The sequence below is a fragment of the Eriocheir sinensis genome, chromosome 46 (genome assembly GCF_024679095.1).
Source record: "Eriocheir sinensis breed Jianghai 21 chromosome 46, ASM2467909v1, whole genome shotgun sequence".
In the NCBI taxonomy this organism is placed as follows: Eukaryota; Metazoa; Arthropoda; class Malacostraca; order Decapoda; family Varunidae; genus Eriocheir; species Eriocheir sinensis.
The window spans coordinates 3,755,399-3,780,505 of record NC_066554.1 but is presented as its reverse complement, the minus strand read 5'-3'; the positions used below and the strand labels follow the sequence as shown (position 1 = coordinate 3,780,505).

The 25,107-nt window shown below is 45.0% G+C and overlaps 1 protein-coding gene across 1 annotated transcript in view; it reads left to right on the top strand.

Moving 5' to 3' along the window:
* Positions 1 to 25,107, top strand: part of LOC126980992 (disintegrin and metalloproteinase domain-containing protein 11-like) — a 274,102-nt gene that overhangs the window by 124,550 nt on the left and 124,445 nt on the right. The window contains exons 6-11 of the mRNA XM_050831531.1: positions 12,311 to 12,454; positions 18,577 to 18,789; positions 19,993 to 20,064; positions 20,844 to 21,016; positions 21,887 to 22,056; positions 23,663 to 23,829. Coding sequence (XP_050687488.1) covers positions 12,311 to 12,454; positions 18,577 to 18,789; positions 19,993 to 20,064; positions 20,844 to 21,016; positions 21,887 to 22,056; positions 23,663 to 23,829 — 939 coding nt within the window. The remainder of the gene's footprint in view (positions 1 to 12,310; positions 12,455 to 18,576; positions 18,790 to 19,992; positions 20,065 to 20,843; positions 21,017 to 21,886; positions 22,057 to 23,662; positions 23,830 to 25,107) is intronic.

Here is a 25,107-nt window from a genome sequence, read left to right as displayed (position 1 = left end):
TGACTTTGGTAACTGGTGTGAATGTAACTGGTAGGGGGAGGCTTTTGTCTTAACTCGTGAACAGAGATCTGATAAACTGGTACGCTGACTTTTATCCGGTGAAGAAGGTGAGAGAATTGTGAGGAAGAGAAACAGGTGATCCTAAGTCTCCACAGGTAACTAGTGAGAAGTCTTGTACCTGGTAAAGAGAGACCTACTTGTAACTGGTGCGCAGAGACCTGATATAACTTGTGCGTCGACCTGTATAACTAACTGGCGGAGGAAGAGAAAGTGAGGCAGAAAAAATGGTTATCCTAAGTCTCCACAGGTAACTAGTGAGAAGTCTTGTACCTGGTAAAGAGAGACCTACATGTAACTGGTGCGCAGAGACCTGATGTAACTGGAGCGTCGACTTGTATACCTAACTGGCGGAGGGAGAGAAAGTGAGGCAGAGTATATAGTGATTGCAAGTCTCCATATGTAGTCTTTAACTGGTAAGGACAAGCATACTCGTAAATAGGTCGTTATTCTCAGACGCTCCCCTTTTTAGATCAACTATTTCCAAAGACCAAAAAGGAGATCAGTTGAGTTTTCATGAGGGTTTTTCCGCGTTCATGGTACAGAAGAAGGATCACACTATCACCACAGTCATTAAACTACCCCTGGAGATGCCCAAAACGCTTAGGTACGAAAGCCTTGTCAAATATGTGTGCTTGGGCGCCCTGATATAGCTGGTGCATCGACTTGTATAACCGGGGAAGAGGGCGAGGAAGTGGTGGTCATAAATCTCTACAGGTGAGCAAGGGGGGCCTGGCTACCTACCTCCTTTACCTGCTCGGGCCGGTGATGAAGGGCGAGCGAGGCAGCAGAAACATGGCGCGCACCGGGACATATGTTTCCCCGGCCCCGAGAAGCGGTTCGAGCAAAGAAAACCGAATCATACACACACACACACACACACACACACATGAGCCACAAAAACGTATGTGTGTGTGTATGTATGTATGAAGTTGTGAGGTATTTTGACGGATACTAGATCAAATAAAAGTGTGTGTGTGTGTGTGTGTGGAACAGGTGGGTGAGGCGTGTGGTGGAGCAGTTGCCATAGTTACTCACCTGAGCCGCCGCCGCCGTCCCGTTCTGTCCCTCCCCCGCTCTGCCTCAGCTATCATCACCACAGCTACAACCACCACCACCACTACAACCACTAACTACTACTACTACTACTTTCACCACTATCACGATAATAACACTGCGCTCATCACCACAGCCTCCACTACTACTACTGCTGTCATCACTCTGTCGGTAATATCACTGCTTTCATCACCACCTCCTCACCACCTCTCCACCACCTCCACCTCCACTATCATTTTCACTTATATTTTCATCTGTTTTCATTCATCACTATTACTACCGCCATCATCATTATATAACCACTATGTTTACCACTACCCATTTACCACTCCTCCACCACCACCACCACCATAACACCACGTCTCTCACCACCATCTTTCACCACTACATCACTGAGTACCGCCTTACAACCTCCACCATCACCACCACCATCACCACCTTTGTCTCTAACCACCATCACCACCTCCACCACCCATGCCACCACAAAGGTCTTTAACATCACCATTTACTGTAGGGTTTTTAGGACATTTTATTCACTAATAGTCTAAATACCATCTAATAGAGGGGGTGGGGGTACAACAGCAACAATAACAACAACAACAAAAACAACTACTACTACTACTACTACTACTACTACTACAACAACAACAACAACAATATCCACAGTAGTTACCGAAAGTGGGTCAGGAACATAAAAAACAAGAACACCAACAACAAACTCGTAACCACCACCACCACCACTACCACCACCATCACCATTACCCCCACCACCACCATCACCATCCAAACATAACTATAACAATAACAACAATAAGAACAACAGCAAACTCGTTAACACTCCAACCACCAACGAAAACAATAACAGATATAACCATCACCACCAACACCACCTCCACCACCACCACCACCAACAACAACAACAACACCGCCAACAACAACACCTCCACCACCACCAATAACAAATTCATTACCACTGCAACCACCACCACCACCACCAACACCATCACCTCCACCCTCACCACCGCCACATTGAAAGACCCTCACCACTTTTCCATTACCATGCCACCACTAGCCTTCCCCTCCCTTCCCCTCCCCTCTCAGTTACCGTGGGAGGGGAAGCAAAAGAAGGAGAAACGGACACAGTTTTTCCTCTCTCTCTCTTCTTTAATTAAGGCTCGCCACAGTGTAATTACCGAAATGTTTGCGAGGGATGCAGGTGTGTGTGTGTGTGTGTGTGTGTGTGTGTGTGTGGCTCTCGAGTAGCTACGGGGGACCCTCACTCATGTTTTCCATCGCCAGTGTTATCAACCCTCCACTCCCGATAAGTATTTTCACTTTTTTTCTTTTAATCATCCACATCCTTTACGCTATTAATAGAAAGCTCGTTTAGTCAGGAGGGAGCTTTTTGTGTGCTTGTGGGGAAGGGGATGTTAGTGGAATTTGAAGGATTTTTAATGCATACGATATAGAAAGAGAAAGATGGTAAATGCCTGAGAAAGGAGGGAAAAAGTGTATATGCTGAGATGATTTACAGGGAGGTGCAGTGAGACGTATACGTATAGATGAGAGAGAGAGAGAGAGAGAGATGTTTTGGAGTCGTCGTGAGTGGCATATCTGTATCACACGAGAGTCGGGGCATCGATCATCTCTCTCAGGGCGACACTCACGACTGGTGTTCACTCCAATTTGATCGTTCCTCCTCTGAAGGGCCGCACCAGCATAGGGCAAAGAGGAACAGCCTGTAGTCGATGGATGGTGTTGCCTATGCCTTCGGAAATGATTCAGATCAAAGTTAATTCGATTGACAAGGAAGTAGATTTTTAATTGGGCCATTCTAAGTTGTTAGAGTTAAAAAGAGACTCAATTCATTCTTTCCTGTCTTGAATACTTTTACTGCTTACATGTAAGAAAGAAACTAATAATCAGCAAATATTGGTTTGAAAACGTGTGAAAAGACTTATTTCATCGCATTTTGTGTCGTGAACGTTTTTTTTTCAGCTTATAATGGGAAAAAAATCTAAGCAGCATATGTTAGTTTGAAAATGTTCATTTCTCGGCACCGTCCTGTTAGCGGGTTCGGCTGAGGCGGACCAAAAGTCGTGTTCTGCCGTTGTTCTTTCATTCGTAGGTGCAGGGAAAGCACAAGACTCACCTGATGCACTCGTGTTGTCTCTGCCGGGGATTCCTTGTCATTTCTCACTCCTCTAAATATTTTGCTCCTCGTCCTCGGCCATTGAGATATCAAGCTTTATCACGCAAGAATTCGTTTATGATTCTTACGGGGTTTTTTTCTTCTTCTTTTTCACTGCGAGTTAAGTTTGCTCTTTTCCACGACACCTACAGCATCATGCCCTCTCTTCCTCCCTCGTAACCCAACGCCCGGCCGGCCCGCCACCCTGCCTCCACGCGCCATCACCCTCCCGCTGTTTCTCCCTGCAGCGCCTCGCCTGATACATTACCTTGTTAGTAACCACACCAGGGTTTAGCTTCTGAAATTTTAAAGGATGTAAAGAAAGACGGACTATTTATTTCTTTGATGGAAACGATAAGACTTAAGGTAACTATAGTAAATTTTGAATGTAATGTCCTTTGTGATCGTTGAATATGTTAGTTAGCTTTGTACAAAAGAAAAATAAATTAATCTAAGGTTTAGCAACAATTCTGGATTTAGACAGCACGACCACCAAAAGGGACATTAACAGGAAGTTGAACAAAGGTTAATTTTGTTATATATGTTCAAAGCAAGTGTCAGCTGATTATTTATTTTATGCGGGGGATAATGTGAGAAAAAAAATACTCGGACATTATCCCGAGCGAGTTCACATAAAAGATACTGCTAAAAGTAATATATTTGTAGCTCTGGGACCTTCATCAGTAGTGTGTTAGTGGGGGCGTGAGGTGTGTGGGGCGCGGCACTGCATTCTGACTTGAGCATTAGTGCGCTGCATGGCGTGATGTGGGTGGCTTGATAGTGTGTGGCATTGTCCAGCGCCTCGCAATCAGGTCATGCCGCAAGGACCTCCCTTCATGCACGGCTGAACATTGGCCAGCCGGCTCGATGCAATCACCTCGTTGGACCAAATTTTATGATCGCCTCCCCTTCTATCACTGTTCTCGAGTTTTCAGAAGGTGTTGACAACTAATGGTATCGTTTAGTGTGCAGACCTTACCATGCGTCTTGTAAAACTCGCCTTAACCTGCCATCACATCTCATTGCTCCTTATTTCCTTGTCGGCACTGAAGGCTAAGAACATTGAGATTGGTTGTTAGTACGCCTGTTCGAAAAGACTCTCGTAAAAGTCGATGGTATTTTCATGGGACTGTTTTGCGATTCTAGTGACAGTTTTACACGACTTCTGCACCGTGAACGGGAAAATCACCCATGAATACCCGGTTAAGCTTCTCTGTGACGTTAGAAAATATTATAATACGTTTAATAACATGGACCTTTGAGTCATCGTCTTGGCGTAGCTCTTCCATCACATGCCCGGCAACGCAGCGCTGTAACAGGTGTGCAGTTCTCCATAAGCAAACTGGATAACTATACGTATTGCCTTAGCTACGAATAAACTCAAAAATGCGTAGATTGATCAAAACTGGAGGGCTGACGCTGAGGCAGGTACTGAAAAGAAAATATTGCGGGAGATTAATAAGGAATGAGGCATGAAGCAAGCCGACGTGCGGGCAAGGTACAAGCCAGCGAGGGGAACCGCGGAGAGCAATATTGAGTGAGGAGTCTGGAGGGCGGGAGGGAGGGAAGGGGAGAGAGAGAGAGGCAGCCAGACTCCAGCCGCCTCACCTCTGACCTTTCTATCCGCATGACGACTGCCGTTTTACTCATCCGTCCTGCATGAGAGAGACTGCTCGGCCCTGTCTTTGCTTCATCCCTGTTCTGTCTCCCCGCCTGTCCGCCTGTCTGTCCCTGCGCTCCCGCCTGTTCATTATGCCGGCCGTCACTGCTTCGTAATGTGAGAGGAATGTCGTAATTTCTCGCGTGCACTTGCGTGGCTAATTCTCGAGTTACAGTGGTGGAGTAGACGGAGGTTGTTCTTGTGCCTGACCATTGTACGTGTTAGGAGCTCGGGTTTCAGGGCGTGTATGTAGGGAGGGCTGGTTGGCTGTCTGTCTCTGTTTGTGTTTGTCTCTGTCTTTTCTCTCTTTGTTTGTCTATCTTTCTGTCTGTTAATTTTGTTGGCTCTCAGTTTCTTTGTCTTTCTTTTCGCATGTCTACCTTTCTGTCTGTTAATTTGCTGTCTGTCTGTCTCTTTATCTTTCACTTCGTTTGTCTATCCTTCTGTCTGTTAATTTATTGGTTGTCTGTCTCGTTGTCTTTCCGTTTGTCTGTTAATTTGTTGGCTGACTGTCTCTGTGTCTTTCTCTCCGTTGGTCTGTGTCTCTGTCTGCGCTTATTTCTGGAATATAACCTTCTTGTATTCCCTCATTTGCTTACTCTTGGATGCTGTTCATTACTGTAGCATTCCCTTCTAAAACTCCATTGGTAACTACTCCCCTTAGTTTTACCAGTTTATACCGTTCTCTCTCTCTCTCTCTCTCTCTCTCTCTCTCTCTCTCTCTCTCTCTCTCTCTCTCTCTCTCTCTCTCTCTCTCTCTCTCTCTCTCCTCATCGATTTAGACACGTTGTTTCCATAGCATCTTGGATTGTGTGTTCATTATCTGTATTTACTATCCACCTCACGTCTTCTGTACTATCTAAAAACCTTGGTGTCTCCTAAGCATAGAAAGTCCAACACAAATAGCAGCTTCTCATCTACATAGAATTGCTCTGTATTGATGATAGGAAGAAATAGGGGAAGAAAAGGAAGGAAAATAAGGATTGTACGTATAGAAATCATGTCTCTAGAATGTATTGGGACTGATGGATGAATACGTTGAGAGAGAGAGAGAGAGAGAAGAATGAGGTGTGTAGTTGGTGATGGTAACTCCCTCAGCGGTTGTCATAGTGCCGCCAGTGATATAATTCCCCATGACAACCACTCTCTCTCTCTCTCTCTCTCTCTCTCTCTCTCTCTCTCTCTCTCTCTCTCTCGAATGTATATTTGTATCTATCCATCTATCTATTTATCACACACACACACACAAACACACGTACAGCGATCATAACAACATAACCAAAAATCGACTACAACACCATCTCTCTCTCTCTCTCTCTCTCTCTCTCTCTCTCTCTCTCTCTCTCTCTCCAAAAAAAAATGGGGGGGGGGGGAAGAAGACAGCCATGAATAAGGGTTTTGGGAATCCTCGGGAAATAAGTATGGGAACCCGCCGCCTGCCAGGGAGCTCGGGGCGACTGTCTTTTGTTTTGTTTCATCTGTTGGGCGGCAGTTTAAGGCCATTTGGCAAGATAAATAGCGAGGGCTGAAGGCGGTAGTCCTCCAGCCCATATTTATGTATACCTGGCGCGGGTGCTGGTGGTGGAGGTGGTGGTGAGACTCGCTCCACACTTCAACACCACCTCCACTGTCGCCTTCGTTGCTGCCGTGTGTGTGTGTGTGTGTGTGAGAGAGAGAGAGAGAGAGAGAGAGAGAGAGAGAGAGAGAGAGAGAGAGAGAGAGAGAGAGAGAGAGAGAGAGATCAGTCATCACTTCACGCTATACCCACCTGGTCTGAATATCGAAGTCATTCTCCCACGAGCAGATTAAGTATCCAAAAGCAGTCTTAGTGTGTTATTGATTTCGGAAACCTTTGAAAAATATGCCTTAATCCGTGTATTTGTGTCCTGTTGTCTGATTTTCCATTATAAACATACCACCTAAGATGTTACATTGAGATTTCTATTTAAGTTTTTTTTTGTTTTTTTTTTTTTTTTAAGGAAAGCTCCTTAGTTGGCTGCCTTTCTCTTTTTGTTCACCCTAAGGGAACCTAGCCAGATGTCTTGCCTCTCGTGCGGCACGTACCTAATTACGCCTCCAGGTGGATGTGGACAATGGGAAAGGGGAGAAAAAGGCCCAGGAAAGGCTCATTCTGAAGGCAGCACAAGAAAGACCGTAATGAAAAAATAACCCGAGCACCTTTAATGGTACACGATGAGGCACACGTCTTCACGGTGGTCTTGTGGCGCCAGTGAAATGTAATGATTTTTCTCTGGACGAGCCGGCACCACCTGGGGGAGGCTCGCCCCTCTACCATTGTTAACGTTATTGGAAAAGTAAACCGCCGTAACGTGTACTTTACATGTAATTTTCATTCCAGTGCTATTTCTCACTCTAGACCAAATATGTATCAAGACACCTCTCCACACGAAATTGATCTCTCTTTTGGCCACTCATCTATGCTTGCTTTTGTAGTAGTGACTAGCGGGCTTTTTGTTTTCATTTATTTTAGCCCTTGTGCTGATTACTGTAAAAAAATGCCCAACTAAGACAACTTTGCTCGCATCCTCTGATATATTCTGTCATACGGGAACCACACAGCCTCTCGATAGCGTATTTCACAGCCAATTTCCAGGTCATTGCGGATAATGAAAAGCCCTCGCGGTGACAGCCACGGCGGCCGACCATTAGAGCGGCGCCGCGGAGACGGACAGGCGTAATGCTTGGTGAGCGCGGGCTTCAACGCTGTCGGCGGGGGATCAGTATCGCGGCTACGGAGGATCCAGCCCCATTAGCCCGCTGCTCACACTCACCCCACATTTCTCCCGCGGCGAATCCCTTTCTCATAGTTCCCGGCGAGGCGTTCGGAAGACATGGCGCGCGAGGAAGATCTATATATTCACGCCGCGATCTCCGCTGAGCCTCGTGTGTGCGGGGAGTCATTTAACATCTTTGTCTTTTATTTTCTGCCCCTCAGTAAGTGTTGCGAGTATGAGGGTATGGTTCTCCTTCCCTCGTTCCCTCCCTCATATATCAAGACGGCGCCCACAAGCCCTGGATTAGCTAAACATTTTTACATCTTCATATTTTGTTTTCTGCCTCTCAGCAACGTACCGTGTGAGGGGGGATGGTTTCTGATACGCTTTCTCTCTACCACATCTTTATATTTTGTTTTCTACCTCTCAGTAACGTAGCGTGTGTGAGGGGAAGGTTTCTGATACGCTTTCTCTCTACCACATCTTTATATTTTGTTTTCTACCTCTCAGTAACGTAGCATGTGAGGGGGGATGGTTTCTGATGCGCTGTCGCCCTAATACTGCTCTCACTACCACAAACTCTGGATTAGCTAGAATTTCAACATCTTTAGCTTCTATTTTATGTCCCTTTGTGCGTTGCCTGTGAAGGAACGGATTCTCCTTCCCTTTCTCTCTCTGCTCAGATCGGCCGCCACGGAGCCTGGATTAGCTAAACATAGCCTTGCCTTGCTCTGCCGGGGTCCCTAATGCTCCCTCAGATTACCCCTCGTCGTCTTCGGTAAACAGATGTCTGTGCGCGGTGGTCGGCGGGGCGGCGAGTGAGGTCATTTGTCTGCCCGTCGGATTGTCTTGCGTGTATGTAAATTTGGGGCGTGGAGAAAGAGTTTGCGCGTGTACCCAGGCGAGGGGCACTGCATCACCTGCCACCGGTGTGCTGCCGCCATTAATGACCGTCCCGGGGAACTGAGGAGTGGGTGGTTCGTCTTATTTAGGGTAATTAAGGGAGCGGCGTCTTACCTTCCGTGACCAAGCTGTTCGGGACCGTAATCAGACTTCCTTTATTATCATAGGAAGTCGTGATCTGTATTGCCTGTTTTACACCGCCAAAAAGAAAAAGTCAAAAGTGAAGCATTTTCTTTACACTTTTGCAGGATGGAGTGCACCAAACGAACGTTACTTGGTCTGCATGCGACATAAAGTTCCTGCGTCGCTGTTACGTGAGGATAGTAATGTAGATTCGAAAGCCGTATTCCGTAACCTCTGGAATCTGTACAGGCCTTGTGATGGTTTCTGGTTCTTCTCTCAACCCATCCCAGTAGCATCCGGGCCTCTTTGTGGTCACATAATGAGAGGATCGACATTAATCTGTGTAAGAGCCGCGCTGCCAAGGGTTACCTCCGTCCTCTCTTGTGAAGCGGCCCTCCTCCCCTCGCTGCCCGCCTTGCTCCACCTCTCCCCATGCCACCTCCTCTCCCTCACCCTTTTCTCAACCCCTAACCCCTGCTCCATCTCCCCTCTCCCCACCACCTTTAGGCTCCTGTGCACCCCTTCTCCTGATTCCCCTTACTCTCTCCCATTCCTCCACCGCCACTCCCATCCCTCTCCTCTACTCCCCTCTTTACCACCCCGTACCACCCTTACTCTCCCCTCTCGCTCCTGCTTTCACCCCTCACCCCTACTTACACCCCTTTCCCTCACCCCATACAACCACTATTCCTCTCAACCGTTGCATATGCCCCCTTTCTCTCCCACCCCAATTTCCTATTACCCCAGTCCTCATTCCCCCGTCCCTCCACCGCCCCCCTCCCCACCACCTCTTAACCCCAGCCCACTCCCCACGCATCCTCACCCTGTTAGTTCTCTACCCTTCCCTCTTTTCATTCCCCTTCCTTTCCTCATTAAACTGCCTTCCTTTCCCTCTCCCCTTCTCTTGTAACTCCTGTTCTATTCCCTGTTCCATCAACCTGCACTCCACTCTTTCCTCTCTGCCTTCCTCTTCCTCTCCCCATCCCACGACCTCGTTTCCCCTCACCTCTCCTCCTCCAGTAACCCCTCTCCATTCCCCTCTTCTCCCCATTGCACTGCCTTTCCTCCCCTCTCCCCCTCCTGTAACTCCTCGTCATTCCCCTCTTCTCCCCACCCCACTGCCTTCCCCTACCTCTCCTCCTCCAGTAACCCCTCTTCAATCCCCTCTTCTCCCCATTGCACTGCCTTTCCTCCCCTCTCTTCATTCCCCTCTTCTCCCCTCACCTCTCCATCTCCTCCTCCCCTAACCTCATTTCTGTCCCCTTCTCCACCAACCTCTTCATGCTACCCTCTCTTCCTTCCCCTTCCTCTCATCACCCTACAGTCTCAACCCCCCTCCTCCTCCTCCTCCTCCTCCTCCTTCTTTTCACTCACCCCATCTCCGCACTCGCCGCCCGCCCGCCTGCCTGCCTCCCCCTCCTCCCCCAACACCCGAGGGCACAGAACTAGGGTGGTTCCTCTCATACATTCCGACAATGGATATTACTCTGGCTCAGGGCGGCCGGCTCACTCTTTTTAGATGATGGATTGCGTTTATCTTAATATTTGTGGAGATGGAGGAACCCGCGTAGCTACAGTTATTTTGGGCTGACGTGCTCGTTTTTTTTTTTTTTTTTTTTTTTTTTTTTTTTTTTTTGGCGTGTGTGTTTTTGGGAGTGCAGTTCTCTCTCTCTCTCTCTCTCTCTCTCTCTCTCTCTCTCTCTCTCTCTCTCTCTCTCTCTCTCTCTCTCTCTCTCTCTCTCTCTCTCTCTCTCTCTCTCTCTCTCTCTCTCTCTCTCTCTCTCTCTCTCTCTCTCTCTCTCTCTCTCTCTCTCTCCTATTTCTTTTCCTATTGTGGTCTCCGGAAAATAATGTGCATGCGTGCCTGGAAGGTGTGTTTGCTCTCCCTTCGTACGGCAGCGAGTTTGCTTAAAAGGCCGCACGCTGTTACTTTCTTTTTCTTTTCTTTTTTCTTTTTTTTTCTTTTTTACTTTACATGGAGGGTATCGGTTGTGTATGGAGAAGGGGGGGGGGTTGTATGTGTGTGTGTGTGTGTGTGTGTGTGTGTGTGTGTGTGTTGGGGTAGTACAGGCTTTCACACACACACACACACACACACACACACACACACACACACACACATATATATATATATATATATATATATATATATATATATATATATATATAGTTTACTTACCACGGTTACATTTCAACTCTATTTGATCATGAATAGGACAACATGAATCGGAAACCAAACAAAATATAACAAAATCAGAATATCTCCCGAAGGCCATACATGTTAGCTAAACCAGACACCGACATCCGAAACACACACAAACCTAAACTAATCCGCACGAGAATTAATCATATAAGTTGACGGAACAGTCGGAGCAATAATTAGTAAATCCTTTTAGACGAGTAGACGGATCCGGTTCATAATTGAGTAACGGCCGCTGGAGGGGGAAAGACTGCTAGATCATCTCGTGTGGGCCTCCTCAAGCCTTATTAAGAGCTATTTGAGCCCTATCACTCCCCCCCTGGAAGCCTCACGTGGGAAGGGATGGAGAAGGAGGGAAGGAAAGAGGCCAGCTATATTAAGACCGACTGATTACCTGAGGGATAAGTTATACTCAATACTTAATTAGCGGCAGAGGTGAGTTCTTGCGGCGCCAGGTGAGAGGTGGAGTCGAGACAGAGAGATAGGAAAGGTCGCTCAGTCCAAATGTCTTCCGGAATTAACGTAGAATCTTTCAACTCTTCCAGTGATGATATTTTGGTGTTGGTGAAAGACAAGCGCGGTGGTCATGACACGTAAGAAGTCACTCAGTCTAAATGTCTTCCGGAATTAGTATAAAATCTTTCAGTTCTTCCAGTGATGTGATTTTGGTGGTATTGAAAGACAGTCGTGGCGTGGTGGTCATGATATGTAAAAAGTCACTCAATCTCAGTGTCTTACCATCCGAAATTGACCTCTCTCTTGGCAGTTCTACTTTCATTTACAGAGGAACTGCTTAGCGGGCTTTTTTTGTTGTTGTTGTTTTGTTATTTTTGCCCTTGAGCTGCCTCCTATCCCGTGAAAAATTTATAACTTTTCCAGAGCTAAATGTAAAGTTCGCTGTTGCTAATAATAGTTCTTTAGCTTGGGGGCGGTCCCAGGAAGAGGGATTCAGTTCACAGACACACCTTATATTTCCAGCCCACAGCCTCGACGTCATTTCTCGAATAGCCAATCACTTCCTCGCACTTTATTTCCACCCACAAAACTTAAAACGAACTGTTAACAAAACCAATTAATCTACGAGTTCCGCATTATTATGATCCCCTTTATGTAAACTGCAATAAAGTGTAAACTAAGTGTGCATCTATATCCCTTTAGCTGCGCACTTTACACGAGAGATCATTATAATTTCAGCTACAAATTTGATGTCACTAGATCTCTTATATGCAAACTGAGGCGGCGCGCACTTATTTGTCCTTTACCAATCTGTATTTTATCCCTAACTAACCTGTATTTACTTCTTCCTAACTAATCTGTACTTTTTATCCAATTAAAAACCTGTAATTATTTTTTCCTCTAACAAGTACTTCTTTTCTCCTCCCCAGCTGGAGCACTGCTACTACCACGGCACGGTCAAGGACTACTCTGGCGCCATCGCTGCCTTCAGGACCTGCAACGGCCTGGCGGGCATCATCCAGCTGGGCAACGAGACTCTCCTCGTCTCCCCGATGGCTGGCGGCGAGAAGCTGGTGAGTGGCGGGGCGAGGAGGAACGGGTCGAGAGCGAGTAGGGCAAAGGGCGAGTGTCAGAGGAGGCCTTCTTAACACTTATCCTCACTTTTCACTCTCTCCCTTTACCACGCTATCTATCAAGGAGAAGTGGGTCATGGGCAAGTGCCAGAATAGGAACGGTAGCTTTCTTCACATCTATCCCCATTTCTCACTTTCTCTTTGCTTCTCTTTACATATCGAGGAATGGACCAAGGGCTACGTATGGAAAAGCATCGGAGGGTTAGGATCAGAATAGGAACGGAACCTTTCTTGACGTCTATCCCCGAATCCCACTTTCTCTTTGTTACTGTTTATCTATCTATTTCGCACCTCTATCTTTCTATAAGTGTCTACCTAAAATGCTCAGCAACGTCAGTCTTCTAAATCTCCTTTCTCCTTATTTGCTGCCTCTTCAAAACCCACAATTGTTACCGTGCTCAATAAACTTTCTTTGAGCCACTCACTCCTCTGCTTCCTCAAAGAACTAACCTCACATCGCCTTTAGTTTAGCCCCTCTCGAATAAGGCAAAACAAAAGACACCAGAAAAAAATATATATCAGCGGTAATAAAAGAGCGACAAGTAAGTCTGCAAAAAAGTGGCTGAAGAAATCGGCTTACCTCAGTCTTCAATATTGGACAGGGATCTGGAAACTCAACACCCGATTTGTGGACTTTCTTCCCCTAACCCATGCAGCATTGCCACGCGTGTGTTGATTTGCCTTTTGCTACTCTGCTTGCCCTGATGTCGCGTCATTCATTCATTTCCGAGGCTTGTGTTGATGTATTGTGAAGTTTAGTCTCTTCTTATGTTAGTTAAGAGCGTTGTATAAGCTGGAAATAGTGTTTACGTTCTCAAAAAGTTAGTTTATTGTCTCTTTAACCCGGTAACTGCGGGGATCATGTTTCCTGAAGGCCCCTCTAAGCGAATTAATGAGAAAAAATCATCACTCACACAAACCATTTCATAATATATATCAACGCATTTGTGATCAGTTTATGCATCATCTATTTTGGGGGGTTTATATCATGGCACAAATTTGTCCCGTCGCTGGTACACGGTAAAGCCACAAATTTGTCCCGTCGCTGGTACACGGTAAAGCCACAAATTTGTCCCGTCGCTGGTACACGGTAAAGCCACAAATTTGTCCCGTCGCTGGTACACGGTAAAGCCACAAATTTGTCCCGTCGCTGGTACACGGTAAAGCCACAAATTTGGCCCGTCGCTGGTACACGGTAAAGCCACAAATTTGTCCCGTCGCTGGTACACAGTAAAGCCACAAATTTGGCCCGTCGCTGCTACACGGTTAACGATTTATGTGGATGTCGTACCTCTTAATTTTACCTGTTTGTGTTGGAGAAGAAAGGTGGAGTTTTCTTTTTACTGTAGTTAGGAGTATATAATAGAATAGGTAGAAAGCATATGTACTTACCCACGATATAGATGATGGTGCTTTTTTTTATTTACCTCACTATATTTATTGAAAAGTCGTATCACTGAATTTTCCATCTATATGCTGAGAATGCGTTATGAAGTCAGGTCTTAAATCTTAAAATCCGAAGTGTGGTAAATTTGAAACGAATTAATCAATGTCTCCCACAAGGCGTCAGTAACGATGTATCTATTTCTGCTTGCTTTCATTTTTACACTCAATTTTCCGTGCCTATACTGGATGTGGATGATGGAGTCTTTCCTGCTTGTATTTAGAAGTGTAGTAAGTCCCACAAGTTAGCTTACAGTGCCCTTATCGATGTACTTTATCCGTCTCGCTTTTATATATACACTTAGTTTTCCGTGTCTGAGCTGGATGCTGATTATAAAGTCTTTTCTGGTGGTATTTAGAATGTGGTATTGTGGTAGGCAGGAAGCGAAGTAATGTCCTTATCTATGTAATTAACTCCGCTAGCTTCTATAAATACACTCAGTTTTCCGTGTCTGAGCTGGATGCGGATTATAAAGTCTTTTCTGGTGATATTTAGAATGTGGTATTGTGGTAGGCAGGAAGCGAAGTAATGTCCTTATCTATGTAATTAACTCCGCTAGCTTCTATAAATACACTCAGTTTTCCGTGTCTGAGCTGGATGCGGATTATGAAGTCTTTCCTGCTGGTGTGTATTTAGAAGTGTGATAAGTGGGAGGCGAATTTACGTCCCCACAAGTTAGTTTATGGTGTCTGCACTGCCGCCGCATTCATCCCAGGGACAGACAGCCAGACAGCCGGACCCTCACTCGCTGCTGCCTTCCACCGCTACCCTCCCGGTGCCTCTCCGCCGCTTTCAAGTCAAGATTAATCCCGGCCACTAATCAGTCCTATTGTGTGTCCCCATATTGTTAGCTTCCATCAGAACCAAAGTGACAAAACAAAGCTCGGTCGCTCAGAAAGAGGGCTCGGCCGGGCACCACGCCAACGCCAGGAAATATATAACGTAGCGCGGCTGGACCTCAGAGCCACCGCATTGTCCGCGGAGAGGCCATGGTTGATAAATGAAATTGTTGCATTAGTGTTATAGTAATGTTGGCAGTGCTCATTACCCCCCACCACCACCCCCACCCCCTTGAGAATTTTCCTTTATTTTCCGCAAGAGCTGGGCGGAGGGTTGAGCGCCATGGAGTATAGATAGATATTCCATTTGTACGGAGATATGCAAGAAAGGAAAGAAAAGTAGTAAATGATAGAAATTGTGCTAATGTTTAAGGTAACAAAGACTGTAGAAGAGTAGCTTCATTGTATCATTATGCAAATTCGTTAGACCGCAAATATATTAAAGTTAGGTCAGCACTTCAGAATGCAAATTTCATAACAGTAATCCAAGTGTGTGAAATTGTTGCCTAACTAAGGAAAAACGATTCATCAACACACTTTAAAAACACTAAAAACATGGAAGCGTCTAGTCCTAAGATACGTCTTTCCCCATCATTCATAACCTCTGTTGATATGGAAGTTCACATTCTGAAACTGTTCGGTATTTAGCTTTTATTGAACATACCAAACATGCAAGGTAACTGGAAGTGCTTGTTACTTAATATCATCTGCAGATACGTGTGTGCATGTGTTTGATTCACTCCCGGTCTGATCACGTGATGAACTCTTGGTCGCCAACTGGTACCCTCCCGGAGAGCTTTTGGAGCTTGATAGCCAATCTGTGGTTAGATCTCACACAGCACAACCCTATCCGCCTTGCTCAAGGACGGACAGTAATCGCCATCTTCCCCTATAAATACAGGCGTTTCCAGATGCATGAGGCAGCGGCGTATTTGATTATGATGTGATTTACCTTGGGCCGTCGCCTTTACAGGATTATAGCCTTCAAAAAGCCTAGTCCTGAGGTTAAAGATAGCTGGTTCGGAAGTGATGGTGACGGGAAAATGACGCCAGTTGTTTCATCCATCGTTATAAAGCTTGTAGGAGATAAGGGTTTAGGTACGACACTTGGCCAGGTCACGCTGCAACGCCCACTTCACCCTCGGGGCCTCAACGACCTACATGCCCAAGCCAGGACCACCTCCTTTCTGGGCCCTCAGACTAACTTCTCGTGAGGCTCCAGAACAACCTTTGTCCTCCTTAGCCTAGCAGTAGTCGGGATCACCTCATTATGGCTTCCCTTCTCTTACATGATGAATATTATACACATCCACATACATTACCTTCTATGAGCAGCGAATACCCTCATTTAATTAATCTGTTTAGGCTCGCAGGGAGGAAGGTACCGTATACTATTTGATAAGACATGGGTCATTCTTTTTAACGTTAGTGTTACTCCCATGGTTTATTACTTTTAGGTTTATGAAGGGAATAAATGTAACTGTCAATCGCCCTTCAGGAAGTATCGATTAAGTAGAAGTAGGTAGGAAGACACCTACCGAACGGGCGTGAGCTACTCCCGGTGAGGATATATGGGAAGCGAGGAGGGTGCTGAAGCCCTTCAAAGACCCTTCCCATGTCCTCACTAACCGTTTCCCTTTTGTCTCATCAACACCAGAGAGCAGTTCAGCATGCTCTCTAAAGACAGTTCCTCTCTCCTTCTACACCACACTACATTCACACAACACACACACCTTTTCCCAAAATTCAAAATTAAAAATGGCAAAAAACAACACTGCATCGGAGTCCCCGCCGGGGGGAGGGGGACCATAAATTCCCCCAGGGAGGGCTCCCCTTCTGGCTGCCGACTTGAGAGGTGTCCTGATAACTCCTCGAACCTCCTCCTTATCAATTTCTGCAACATTCGTGGTCTTCGTTCTAATTTTCATTCTGTGGAACACCATCTCTCCTCCTCTAAACCTCATTTTCTCTTCCTCACCGAAACACAGGTTTCTAAGGCTACTGACAGCAACCTCTACTCTGTTCCCTCCTACTATCTCTATCCTAAATTTCAATCCAAAGCTGGATGTTGCGCCTACGTGAGCAACGTACGACATCACTTGCTCTCGTGCCCACGACCTTGACTCTTCTGAATTTTCCACCATCTGGCTAAGACTTCATTGTCATTCTATTACTAAATACATCTGTGCTGTTTATTTCTCACCTAACTCTACTAACTATGTAAAATTCTTTGACTATTTGAATTCTAAAGTGGAGCACATCTTGTCTCACTCTCCCTTCGCTGAAATCTCCATCTTGGGAGATTTCAATGTTCACCACCAGCTTTGGCTTTCATCCTCTCACTGACCAGCCTGGTGAACAAGCCTACAACTTTGCTCTCCTCAACGACCTAGAGCAGTTGGTTCAGCACCCTACACGTATTCCCGACCGTCTTGGAGATAGGCCCAACATTCTAGACCTTTTCCTTACCTCTAATCCTTCTGCTTACTCTGTCAAACTGTTCTCTCCGTTGGGCTCCTCCGATCATAACCTTATCGTCTCCGTCAGTTCTTCTCCCCCGCGCAGTTGCTATCCATATACAGGGGCCTTGTCCGCCCTCGTATGGAGTATGCATCTCACGTGTGGGGGGGCTCCACTCACACAGCTCTCCTGGACAGAGTGGAGTCTAAGGCTCTTCGTCTCATCAGCTCTCCTCCTCCTACTGATAGTCTTCTACCTCTTAAATTCCATCGCGATGTTACCTCTCTTTCTATCTTCTATCGATATTTCCACGCTGACTGCTCTTCTGAACTTGCTAACTGCATGCCTCCCATCCTCCCGCGGCCCCGCTGCACACGACTTTCTACTCATGCTTATCCCTATACTGTCCAAACCCCTTATGCAAGAGTTAACCAGCATCTTCACTCTTTCATCCCTCACGCTGGTAAACTCTGGAACAATCTTCCTTCATCTGTATTTCCTCCTGCCTACGACTTGAACTCTTTCAAGAGAAGGGTGTCAGGACACCTCTCCTCTCGAAATTGACCTCTCTTTCGGCCACCTCTTATGATTCTTTTTTAGGAGCAGCGAGTAGCGGGCTTTTTTATTAGTTTCCTTTTTTTTGTGCCCTTGAGCTGCCTCCTTTGTTGTAAAAAAAAAAAAATCACACACACACACACACACACACACACACACACACACACACACACACACACACACACACACACACACACACACACTTTCACCAGCGCCATAAACTAACTCTTGATTGACCATTCATCGGTCCCCCTGCGTAATGCTAAGCTTGACGGCTCTTCTACTACGGGTTGGCGGATAGTAGACGAGGAGGGGAGGCTGGCTGAGGCTCGTCAAGGGAAAATAAGGAAGGAGAACTTGCTGATGAGAGATGCAGAGTGGCTGGCGTCTTAGGGATGTTAGGGGAAGAGGGGAGGAAAGGAAGGTGGTGCCAGTAACAAGCCATCAGTTAACAGCCAGCATGAGAACAAGTGATGTGCTGGAGTGCAATAGTGTTAGTGAAGAGTATTTTCATCTTGTGTTATTACTGTCTCCATTTTCCTCCCACGCCTCCTGCTGTTCCCTTATTCTTTCCCTCCTCTCCTCCTCCTCCTCCTCCTCCTTTGAATAATGATCAGTCCGCCCCCTCCTGTGTCCCCGGAGTGTGGATTCTTACCAGTATAATTACAGTCATCGTGCTTGCTCTCCACATGCTCAAGGGCCAGTGAGATCACGCGCTGTTTGATCGATACCTAACTTTCCTAACCCCTTCGTCTTCCCCCCAGCCCAAGCACCCGCACTTCGTCATTGAGTCCAAGAACACCCACATCAAGCAGAAGTGCGGCTACACGAGTGGGTATGAGTGGGACATGTTCGAGAGAAGCTTCAATCGCATGAATCGTGGCCGCAAGAGGAAGCAAACGAGGCAGCGCTACATCCGCGACGTGCGAACCACCATCAAGTACATCGAGACGGCGCTCTTCCTGGACAACAAATTCGTGAGTAGTTACACTGTATAGATGATGCTTTGTGTCTTGTAGAGTGGAAGGTGTGTGCGTTGGTGCGTTCAGGGCGTATGCTGACCGGTATGTGACGCATTCTTTGCTTGCCTTTCTCATTGTTTTCTCTCGTGTGTGTGTGTGTGTGTGTGTGTGTAGGATTCAGTGTTTTAAAAGAGAAAGAATGGTTACTTGAGAGAGAGAGAGAGAGAGAGAGAGAGAGAGAGAGAGAGAGAGAGAGAGAGAGAGAGAGAGAGAGAGAGAGAGAGAGACTTAAAACATTTGAGTTCCAGCCGATGATTATCAAAGTTCATTCGGTGATGTTTTGACAGTTAAAGTTGCAGCCTCCCTCCCACCACCTCCCCGGGCCGCCTTCGCCTACAACATGAAATTCAGTATTCATGAGTCGTAATTTCAACATGCATTGCCTCGAGCAGCGCGACGCACCGAATTAATTGCTTCTTTCCCTTCGCGGAGTTACCCTTGAAGGAGTTGCGGACGCATAATCGAATACGAGGGGGAATTGGAACACCTAATCTTGCCCTTGCGAGATCCCGCCTGGAATCTCCATGGCAACAGACTGATGCTTTGCAAGTGCCGCCGATGCCGCCGTCCCCTTCCAATCATTTCTGTCTCTCAGCGCCAGTGTTGAATGCTCAAGTTAGGGGGAAATCCACTCCCTCCCCTATTTATGTATATTTTTAGTATTAAAGAACGAGAATACCTGTGGGCCATGCTAAGAATACTTGTGAATTCAGTTAAGTTGGGTTGGTCATGATTTGCTGCTTATTTCTTGAGTAATACTACTTGTCTCATCTCCTCGTATATGCTATCATGATGTAATGGGAGATAGTTCTGCATGAATGGTAACGATCAATGTATGTGTGTGTGTGTGTGTGTGTGTGTGTGTGTGTGTGTGTGTGTGTTTAAAACTATTGAGTCATGTGATGCTGTAGTTACTTAATGAGGAAGATAATTAACATTTCTTATATAACACATTACATATTCTTCATTAATAAATTTCCGAAAGAAAACTGTGCCTATGTGAATTTTCTCAACGATTTATGTCTGGGTCCTCTATTGATCCCTTCTCATCCTATCTAAACCTCAGCAACAATCTATAATTCTTAACATGCTACTAATACGTATAATAAAACGAATATTCTCTGCCCCCAATCCTTACCGAACCTTTTTTCTTCGCAGATGGAAGACCGCAACTATTCACGGGTTCGAGCCATCAACGACGCGCTTCAGATCGCTAACATTGCGGACTTGGTGAGTTGTGAACCCTAGGTAAAAACATCCTTCGGTCCGTAGACTATATTTACCTAGAGTGAACCCACGATGGCCTGCACTCTCGGACGCTTCTGGCTCTCACAGCAAATATTTCCAAAGACCACAAAGGGGATGCGTCAGATTCTCAAGATTGTTTATAATGTTCATGGGGTAGAAGTCTTGTCATACTATCACTAGGCTCGTAAAACTATCCATGAAAATACCCGCAACCTTCACGAAAGCCTGATCAAATGTTGACGTGTGAGTGTTGGCGAATATGGGCCAAGACGTGTGTTACAAGACCGTAATTTAGGGGGGATCCAGCTATTAGTATTTAGACCTTGATTGGAATGAAACTCCTCAAAAATATTACATAGTTTATGGTGGATTTTTACATGATTTATAAGTGATCCTTTATTGCTCTACCCTGTCCAAAGTACGCTGGCAATGGCTCTCATGTGTAGCTGCACTGAGATACATATTGGTTTGGACACTAGCGGATATAGGGAGGGCGGGGCACCAGTCACCCTTTTCACGATTTCTTTATTGCTTTAAAAAAAATGAGAAAATATTAAATTAGTATTCAGTATAAGTTAAGGATAGGCAAAAATTCTTCCCAAGAAATTCCTCAAGCTTTGCTTTTGAGCTTTACCCCAAACGTTTCAAAATCATATTACTTATTTATATTTATAACCAAAAAATCTGACGCTTCTCTATATTCAAGGCCATTTTCCATTAATCAAAGAATATTTTCTAACCTGCCACCGCCTTGTTTCCAGTACTTCAAGACCATCAACACCAGAATCACCATCACCTACCTGGAGACGTGGTCGGGGAGGAACTTGATTGAGCTAGGGGGGAACCAGCCCATCTCCAAGGCCATTATTAACTTCTTTGGCTACGTGGGTGACAGCCTCAATGAGTTTCAAAAGGATACATCACATCTCATCACGTGAGTAACTATCGCAAGTGTAGGGTCCAGAATTACCTCTTATGCTTATATAACCTGAGGCAGTGGTTTAGTACTTTTAATATATCATCGAAATGAATATCATTTGCCCATAGACTTCAATAGAAAGGCTCCTTTCACGTATGTCAGTTATGACCGACAATGTGTTTATGTATTGCATCACCTCCATTCTGTCTGCTATGCTTCTCACATTTTAGGATCACACACTCTACTGTTTTATTCTCTTCTATGTAACACATTTCAAATACCTTTCCGTGGGACTGGGCCGTCTGTGGGTCCATTGCATTCATACTTATGGACTGTGTTCTGTCTTAAGAGATCACCACCCAGGCTTCCTTCATACCAACTTCCATGTTTTGGGACCTCTTTCTCTTGTTAGTGTTCCAATGCTTTCTTTCATTTATTTCAATTTCTATACTTGTTCAGTCCTACTCATTTCACTACTATTAGTTCCACTTTTCGATTTTCTCGCATCCCACTCTAAACCCTCTATACTTTTGTTCGTCATTTTCCACTCGTACTCAATATCCCTCCGTGTGATAGCTTAGTGTCACTCCTTTCTACCATCTTAATGTACTTCCCCCATCTCTTACTCCTCAAGTTCCAGAGAATATACCTTTCACACTAATCTTGAATCCTTCTTTTGTTCCGCTCTTCTGCGAAACTCAGGGTTACTTTCATCTATTTCTCCCTCAACTTGCTCCATCCCATATCACCTCTCAGAGCTCCCATTAATTTTGATCCCACACAAGTGAATCTCAGACTGCATTTGTTTTTGGGATGATGTCAAATGCAATAAACAAACATCTGAACATATGAATAAATGTTTAATATGTATTCATTGTGTTTCAGTGGGGAGGAGTTCCAGGGTGGTGAGTCTGGCATGAGTGTGCCCAACAGTGTGTGTACGTCTAAGGCTGCTGGAATCTCAGTGGACCTCAACATGTACGAACCTCACCTGGTGGCCTCCACTATGACCCACATGATTGGCCACAACATTTACATGATCCACGATGAAGGACGTGAGTACTTTTCTAAGTTTTAGGAGATGGTAACCATATACAAAGACCTTGTCCACCCTTGTATGGAGTATGCATTTCTTGAGTAGAGTCAAAGTCTTCTTCCTCATCAGTTCCCTTTCCTTTATATGACTCATCTACTTTTTAAATTCCTCTTCAGAGTTGCATCTCTTTCTGTTTTCTACCTCTAATATCATGATAACTGTTCTTCTGAGCTTGCTAACTGCATGCCTCATCCTCTCCTGTGGCCCCATTGCTCATGACTTTTTACTCTATCCCATCCTGAGCCACCCAAACTCCAAAAATTATGCAAGACTAATCAGCATTTGCATTCTTCCATCCCTTCATTATTAAACTTCAGAACAGTCTTTTTCATCTGTATTCCCACCTTCCTAAGACTTTTGGACACTTTTAAGAGGGGACTGTCAAGACACCAATCCAATCATTTTTATTGATTTTTTTATTACATATAAATATACATACATACATACATACATTCACATTAAGATCTTGAGATTTAATGATGCCTGAAAAATGCCATAATTAGTAAAAATCTCATTTGAGTCACATTGAAACATACGTATAAAAAGGGTCAGTTGGTGCTGCCACCCCGGAACTTTTACTCATTTTTCCCCTTTGAAGCCCTCCTGTCACTAACATATTTTTTTCAGGTTAAATATAATAATGATCCTAACATATCAACATGAGTAATACAAAATTCACCTGCAAGTTAATGAAGTGTGTGGCATGATGATTATTCCAAGGCTTGTGCTTGGAGGCCACTGTGGCATAGCACTCGCCCTCCCCACACTGTCCTCTCCCACCTAACTCACCCACTTCTGTCAGCACATCATCAAACCCATCAAAGCTAACCCTTACAGCTACTAGTTATAGAGGTGAAATGCTGAGCACTATATGTACATCATTCCCCCAAAAAATACAAGTATCAACAATTAAGGTTTGGGAGGTTTCTTGATACTTCCCTCCTGAAAGCATTGTTACTCATAGAAAAGAAGGCATTTCCAGTCTTTACCAGTGAAATAGATGAAAGGATAAAGGTTCTTGTTCATGCATGACGAAGCTGGACCGTATTGAAATGAAATTAAAGTGTATAGTTGTAAGTGTCGTGCAGCAATGCCTTGGGAGAGGTAAAGGCATGCAGTTTGCATGTTCAGATGAACTGTTAGCTAAAAAATAGCAATAGAAGACAGTAAGGGAAGCAACACTGCTGCAAGCTTTTAAGGTGAAGGAAGTCAGTTTGAGAGGACCTGATAAAGCAAATGGAATCATTCTTGCTTTGGCATTATTTCACAAACTAATTCTTCCAAGGGCTACAAGTTGTTAAAACATATATGTATAGCATTTTATAGATATATGCTACCTCCTGGTCCAGTACTTGAGTCACAGATCTCTACTTTAAGCTCTGAAATGGCATTTACCTGTTGCAGCCAAATAATGTTTAAGTTTTTACAGTAGTCCTCACAATATTCCTTTCTGCTGTTTGCAAAATGTCAAGTTGAACAAAATATTAATAATGTAATGCCATGGGAAAGTGGAAAATAGAAGCCTCAGCAAACTGTTTAATATTTTATTTTTCAAATTCTTGCAGAACCAAACTGTTACTGTCAAGACTGGCATGGATGTCTCATGTCCAAGAATGTGGTTGGTCAAGACAATGTACAGCCATCAAAGTTTTCCAAGTGTTCTGTCGATGACTACCACCAGTCTCTGCAGCAGGTTGAGGAGGCCAGTTGCCTTCTACGGACATTCTCCAAGGTGACCTAGTAACCATCTTTTCCCTTCCATGACTGCTGGTATTATAGTGTAGTTGAGCATTTATTCCCATTATTCTCATTGCACTAATTCCAGCAGCCAGAAGCATTTTTTAACCCGGTAGCTGCGGGGATCATGTTTCTTAATGGTCCCTCTAAGCAAGAAAAATGAGAAAAAATCATCACTCACATAAACCATTTCATAATATATATCAAAGCATTTGTGATCAGTTTATATATCCTCTATTTGGGGGGGTTTGAATTATGGCACAAATTTGGCCCGTCGCTGCTACACGGTAAACCCACAAATTTGGCCCGCCGCTGCTACTGGGTTAACAGAGGACAGATGATCTGTTTTGTACTGCCAAATAAATATTTTCTGTTGGTCCTATTTTCAAGATCAGGGGGTCATTACACCATAAGTTACTATGACTTTTTTTACATAATACCTTAGGTTTATGCCCAGCTTACTCTGTCTTTTTTTTTTTAATGATTCCCTCTCATGTCTACAAATTAGCAAATGTCAGTAATTCAACTCAACTCCTTGTCTTCGGCTATATTAATGCTACTACTGGCACTGACAGGGTTAGCTACAATCTATGTGTTGGTCCCCATGGTTCTGGTCCCAGGAATATCAACAGCTTTCTCCTCATGAATTTTGCAAGATCCAGGAAGTTGAGAGTTGTGGGTTCTTGGTTCTTGGCTGGGGGGGTAGCTAAGGAGATAGATCACATCCTCATAAGTTTTTGCCGATGATTCAGTAGTCCTTCTGGAGTCACTGGAGGTTCTGGTGATGGCTCTCGAGGCACTGCATGAGGAGGGAAAGCCCTTGGGACTTCAGGTCTCCTGGACCAAAGCTGAGGTACAGATGTTTGGAGGCTTACCAGATGGAACAGTACTTTATGTTCATACATGTGGCGAGGATATTGAGATTTTGGAAAATTTCACATACCTTGGTATCATAGTTCAGAACAATGGTGTGTCTCGCCAGGAAGCCTTACAGTGGATTGGCTTGGCCCACGGTGTTATAGACTCGCTTAGCACTAGTGCATGGCGTTGTCAATACATACTTGTGTAGAATGACAAAAATCTGGATCTTCAAGTTGCTTGTGCTCCCTGTTTTACTCAATGACATGGACACTTAATAGGGACTTGGAGAGGCAGTCTGATGCCTTTGGTAATAAATGTCCACGCAGAATCATGGGATATCACTGGAATGACTGTGTCAAACCTGCGTCTACTCCATGAGACTGATTCAACATATATTACCCACATAGTTCGG